The sequence below is a fragment of the Crocodylus siamensis genome, chromosome 8, assembly GCF_052110815.1.
Source record: "Crocodylus siamensis isolate JL-2025a chromosome 8, ASM5211081v1, whole genome shotgun sequence".
Classification (NCBI taxonomy): Eukaryota; Metazoa; Chordata; order Crocodylia; family Crocodylidae; genus Crocodylus; species Crocodylus siamensis.
The window spans coordinates 9,077,816-9,084,257 of NC_143402.1; the positions used below are offsets into that span (position 1 = coordinate 9,077,816).

A 6,442-nucleotide genomic window follows, 5' to 3' on the forward strand; every position below is an offset into this window, starting at 1 on the left:
GGGCTCCTTCATTTCTAGACTCATTGCCAGGGTCTGGATCTCGGGAGGTGCCATCCGCTCCAACCCCAGATCGGGGCCGCTCCCCCTTTCTCTCCGCTTGCCCCCTCACACCCCTCCCCCACTTGCCCCTCACACACCCCAAACCTGGACCATCCCCCTCCTGGCGCGGGGGCGCGGGGCCGTTCTTTTTGAATGAATGACTCCCGCGGCGGCGGCCAATGAGGGGCGGGCGGCGCTGCATATTCATGAGGCGCGCGGCCAATGGCGGGGCAAGGAGGCTGTTTTAAACGGCGGAGCCCCGCAGCCAATCAGGCCGCTCTCGTGGGCAGCCAACGCGAGGCTGAGCCGAGCGAGCGAGCGCGGACCGCGTCGTGCCCTGCGCTCAGCCTCCGCCGGCCGCCGAACAATACAGGTAGGCTCCGCGCTGCTCCGCGGGGCGCGCAGGGCCCAGCCGCCGCGGGGGCCCCGCCTATCCGCCGAGGGGGGGGAGGCGACCCCTTTCCTCCCCTTCCCCCCCTCCTCCCCTCCCCCCTCACTCCCCCGTTTCCGCGGGCGCTCCGCGCGGCCCCGCGCAGCCTGGCGGAGCGCTCAGACGTGCAGCCGCGTCGCGCTTTGCCCCCCTCCCCCTCCGCGGGGCGGGTTGCGCGGGGCGCGGAGCGGGTGGGCTGTCATGGCTGCACGGGAGTCTTTGTTAGGCGGCGGGGGAAGGAGGGGGGGCGCGTGGGGGCCGCTCCCCGCGCCCCTCGTGCGCCCCCGCGGGGCCCGGCGCGGGGCGGGGGGGGCCGGGGCGGGGGCCGGGGCGCGGCGGGGGCCGGGCGGCGCGGCGCGGGGCCGAGGGGGGCGTGGGGCTTTGTTAGGCATCGCCGCCGCGCTGCCGGCGAGGAGCCATTTTAAGCGAGGGAGCCGGCGACGGGCGAGGAGAGGAGGGGAGAGGAGCGGCCGCGTCTCTCTCTCTCTCCCTCTCCCGCTCCCGCTTCCCTCCCGTGCACCCGGGGCAGGGGCCGCCGCCCGCGCCGCCCCCCGGCCCGCCGCCCGCGCCCCCCCCGCCGGCCCGCGGGCTCATTTCAGGGGCACTTTCTTTCATGAAGAAGCATTTCACAAAATGGAAGATGAATTATTGGTGTCTTGGTGACCTGTCGTTTTTTTTTTTTCTTTTTCTTTTTTTTTTTTTTGTTGCTTTTTTTCCCTCTTGCTTTTTTTTTCTCTCTCCCTTTCTCTCTTTTTCTTTTTTTTTCTTCCCCCCTCCCTCATTATTTTTTTTTTTTTTTTTAAATTTTTTTTTTTTTTTTTTTTAACCTCCTTCCAGCTTGGCCCTGCTCCTGCCCCGCGCCGCTTGGGTGACCTTGGAGGGGAGGGGAGGTGGGGGGGAGAAGATGGCGGGAAGCAAAGACAGGGAGGCTTTTTTTTGTTTTTGTTTGTTTCTTTTTAAAAAAAAAAGAAAAAACACACCTTGCCCCCACAAAAGTTTGCTGCTTGTCCCATCCTTGGCTCTGTGTTTGGGGGGAATTATTCCCCCCTTTATTTAATGGGGTGACTGATTGATTTTTATTTATTTTTTCCGTGGGGATGGGGTGGGGGGTTGAAGTCCCCATTTGCACGGCTCATCCTTCCCCTGCCCTGCTGGCTATAAAATCTTTAATGTAGCCCTACTTAAAAAATATATATTTTTTTTTAAATATTTCAAATATTTTACAGCTTTTCCTTTTAAAATTTAAATAAAGGCAATGTATTGCTGCAGAGGGCTGGGAAATGAGCCCAAGGAAGGGGGAAGCTATCTAAAGTTAGCATCCCACCCCCCTCCCTTCACTCTCGGTGGCTGGCTGATCGCATCCGCGCATTGACCAGCACGCGGCTGCGCTCCGGCTCGTGGTGGAGCAAGAGCGAATGCTACTTGGCTTGCAGAGCGTGGCAGGTCATGCGGTATTTGAGGCTGACCATTACTGCATGCTGGGGTTTTGGGGTTTTTTTTTTTTTTTTTTTTTTTTTTTTCCTTTGTAAGCCAGGGGATTGCATTCATAACAAGGGAGATGTCGGTCCAGCCATCTCACTTGGTTGACAACTGCTTATAGGTGAACTTGGCTCCTCTCAAGGAAGAAGTCAGAGGCTGGCACTGTGTATACTGCTCAAGCACTAATGTGACAGCTGGCTAAAATACGCATAACTCCTTCATATATATAAAAATAGTGATACACGTAGACAAAATAGAAATATAAAAAATTCTAGGAAACTTCTGTGTCCCCCCCCCCCCCCCCCCCAACGCATATAGACCTAGGAGTGTCCAGTTTCTCAGCTTGCTTGAAGCTGTGACCAAGGCCCTGAAGGCAGAACTGCTTCATCCAAACTCAACCAGAGTTTCCTCATTGCTGATGGAAACAATTGTATATAAATATAGATTTCTTTTTTTTCCCTTTCCTCCCGATTTCTGCAGAGTCAAGATGGCTAAAGGTGACCCGAAGAAGCCGAAGGGAAAGATGTCTGCTTATGCCTTCTTTGTGCAGACCTGCCGTGAAGAACATAAGAAAAAGAACCCAGAAGTCCCAGTCAACTTTGCAGAGTTTTCCAAGAAGTGCTCAGAGAGGTGGAAGGTAAAGTAACCTGGGGCCATGCCTTGAAGTGACAGTGGTTCCTCTGGTATCATAACTTCCTGTGGCAATTCTGTTATTCAAACCAAGGGTCCCCTCTCTCCTTGTATTTTAACCCTGTACTAAAAAAAATGTTGGAGTGTTCTTCTTTTTTTTGTTTTTGTTTTGTTCTCCCCCCCCCCCCATGACAACTTGGAAAAAAGAAGTACTAGAAACCTATGGTGTGTGCTTCCTACTTTTTCAGCCTGGCTCTAACAGAAGGTTGCCACCCCATTATATTTTTGCAACCCCTGTGCCTGTTTTGCTCACTCTCTCTCTCAATAGCTGCTTCAACCAGAAACAGATCCTTGATAAACAGCCTCCATCTAGGGGAATCTGTCTGGTTGGGGTATACTGTTTGAGGTAACTCTCCAGCTGCTTGGGTGCTTAACTAATCTAGTGTTTCTTCTTTCAGACCATGTCAAGCAAAGAGAAGGCCAAATTTGATGAAATGGCAAAAGCCGACAAGGTACGATATGATAGGGAAATGAAGGATTATGGACCAGCTAAGGGTGGCAAGAAGAAGAAGGACCCAAATGCACCCAAACGACCACCGTAAGTAGTTTTGCTGCACTTGTCTTTCCTCCAGAGATTAGCCATTGTGAGTCAGCTGTTTACCTAGGAGATGTGAACTTGTATGTGCAATCTTTCTTTTTTTTTTTTTTTCCCCTACTCTCCAAAATTTTGAATGGACTTCATGATGTTTCATATCTATATGTAACTTCTGGCAGTTGAAGTCCTCCACCTTGTGTAGAGCTGGTGTAGCTAGATGGATGGTTGTGAAACTTCCTTAAGGTGGTGGTGCGCTTAATAAAGTCAGAAAATATGACAGTATTCCTGTGAGAGGTACAAAGTATTCTAAATTTCACCATTTTCAGTCTCTTGTGTAATAGAATTTTTTTTTTCTTTTTGAACAACTTTCTCTTTTCTTCCCCCCCCCGCCCTAGACTCATTGCTTTTAAAAAATGCTTTTCTAGACCTCTTCATGAGTAGACCCAAATGTTTGAAAAACATTCTCTTTCCTCCTTCCCCCCCTCTCTCCCCCCCCCCCCCAAAAAACAAAACAAAACAACAACAACCTCGTGAATCATTTAGGTGGAATGCTAATTAAAAAGGCTGAAAGTCTCTTCTCTCTTCTGTCTTTCTGTCCCAGTTGTAATCTCCCCTTAAACCAGCTGCTCATTTTAATGTTCAACTTCTTTCCTCCAAGGTCTGGCTTCTTCCTCTTCTGTTCAGAATTCCGTCCCAAGATCAAATCTACAAATCCAGGCATTTCTATTGGGGATGTAGCAAAGAAACTTGGTGAAATGTGGAACAACCTCAGTGATGGTGAAAAGCAGCCTTACAATAATAAGGCAGCTAAACTGAAGGAGAAGTATGAAAAGGTAAGGCTAGGCTGTAAGTCACGTGTCTCTTTAAAATGAGAACTGATGTGGGGAATAAATACTGTCTTGTCCTAGCCAAAAAGACTATTAAGAATTGCGCGGTAACAAGAGGTTGTTGGAGCTAGACGTAGCGTGTGGGCTCTGTGCTGTATAGTACACTTCTGTAGCCATCTAACTGGTGTATCAGACCATGATGGAACTTCTCCTCTGGGAAGCTCCAGGCAGGTCAGTCTCCTCCTCCCTGGAATACGTAGTGGGTAGCTGTATAATGTGAAGCGCTGGCTGCTGACTCTGCTGAAGAAGTGACTTTTTATAGTGCTATTAAAGTGACTTAAATATCTTAATGCCCATTAACTTCCAAGAGCAAACTTCTTGCTGGCTCTTTTAAGAAACCCTAAAAAGCTATGAGCACGAGATGCAAACACTATCCAGTCTACTTTGGGGCCTGCAAGCTCATGCTGTTATGCCAGCTGCCTCTCCCTTGAGGGAGGCTGGTTTGGAGAGTCAGTACTTCTGTAGGCTAAGTCTGGGTATAGAAATGCTTTATACACATACTGCTTGGAGCCAATGAAGACATCCTCTTGACTTTGCAGGATGTTGCAGACTACAAGTCTAAAGGAAAGTTTGATGGTGCAAAGGGCGCAGCAGCCAAAGCTGCTCGGAAAAAGGTAGAGGAAGAAGACGAGGAGGAGGAGGAGGATGAAGAGGAGGAGGATGAAGAAGACGATGATGAATAAAACTGTACAATACTTGTCTCCATGTGAATACCATAGAGTAGGGGAAACACCATAAATGCAGCACCTCTCATTTGAGCTGGTGTCTGTTGCCCTCATTAGGCTTAATTACAAAATTTGGATTCTGATCGCATTGTAGTTTCTAAAAGTGCTCTAGAAATTGTAACTGGTTTACATGAAGTGGCCATGGGTGTTGGTGAGCACCCTGAAACTGTATCAAAGTTGTACATATTTCCAAACATTTTTAAAATGAAAAGGCGCTCTAGTGTTCTCCTCACTCTGTGCACTTTGCTGTTGGTGTAACAAAGCATTTAAAAATGTTTCAGGCATTTTTTTTAATTTGTAAGGTGGTGTTACTATATGGTTATTGGCTAGAAAATCCTGGGTTATAAACTGTACATATCTATAGTTTGTAAAAACTAGACAAATTCTTGTGGTACATGCTTAGAGCTATGATGCCTTAGGGAGCGGTGATTTTACTTTGGAAGGCTGTCCCCTTCCACAGGGTGCCATGGCCCGAAGCATGCACTGTGAGGGTAGATCTATTTACACTACAGTGGGCGTCCATTTAGCTTAAAGTTGTCTTTCTGTATATAGTGAAATAGCATTCTGCTGCCATTCTTAGTTGTGGAAGGGGGTTCAGCTGGCATGAGAAGTGTATGGATTTTTTTAGTTAAGTGCGGTAGTTTTTAAACTGAAACTGTAGACCTCTCTTCATTGTCAACGAAGTGAAGAGCAAGTGCAGCAATTGAAGTTCAAAAACACTCTGTACTTAAGCAAACTTGCAACGTTCTGTTGGTTTTTTTTGTATGTTTAGAATGCTGAAATGTTTTTGAAGCAAAAAATAAACAGTATTACATTTTTAAAACTGTTCTTGACAACACTCTACATTTCTGGTTTAAAGGTATCCAAATAGTGCTGGGGGGAGGGGAAAAATTGGGTTTTGTTTTGTGTTTTTTGTTTTAAGTTTGTGGCATCCTTCAGGGCTGGTAACTTCTAGGAAACAGTTTGTCTCGAGGATAAATGGTGGCCAGCCAAAACTGGCTGAACTGAAAGAGATGGCTACTCCAGCTAATATGCAATCTTAACTGTTTATGGCTGAGTGGCATAAGATGCTATGCAAGTTTGAACTTTATTACTTGAACATGGGAGCTTAAGTGAACATTTGTGACTTAATTGTTCATGTGAGAGGTGTGTGTATATTGCAGCATTCAGAGATGCAGAAAGGTAGGTGGCTGGGAATGAGGCTGACTCCATTGAGCAAGTATAAAAGCATACGCTGGATTTTTTTTCTTTTTCTTCCAGTTGTCGGGCAAACTTATAGCCCAATGCATTGCTGTACATATTAAAATGTGCCTTTTTTGTCCTGTGTTTAAACTGTTTCAGACTTGTGGTTTTTTTTTTTTCCCTAGCATCTTGGTTCTTGACAGGAGAAACCTAGATAGTCACCTCACTTCCTTCTGAACTAGGACTCTAACTAATGTGAGTTAAATAGGAACTCTACTTCTAGAAGGTGATGTAAGGAAACAAACTTGGTTTCTGTAGTACCCCTTAGTAACCCATGTGTCCTCCTTGGGACTACTGACATGAGACTTGCTTCTGTCCCTCCCTTTCCTGCTGTTTAAATAGCAGGTATTATAATCGCTCTTAAAAAGGGACAAGTGATATTTCTAGCCAGTAGGATTATCCTCACTTTTCATGA

The 6,442-nt window shown here is 47.4% G+C and overlaps 1 protein-coding gene across 1 annotated transcript; it reads left to right on the forward strand.

The window, feature by feature from the left end:
• Positions 1–284: 284 nt before the first annotated feature.
• On the forward strand, positions 285–5,608 carry HMGB3 (high mobility group box 3). Its single transcript, XM_090059176.1, has 5 exons — positions 285–412; positions 2,429–2,585; positions 3,037–3,176; positions 3,832–4,006; positions 4,600–5,608. The coding sequence occupies exons 2-5, from the start codon at positions 2,436–2,438 to the stop codon at positions 4,741–4,743; spliced, it is 609 nt and encodes a 202-aa protein (XP_089915302.1). The 5' UTR covers positions 285–412; positions 2,429–2,435; the 3' UTR covers positions 4,744–5,608.
• Positions 5,609–6,442: the final 834 nt, after the last annotated feature.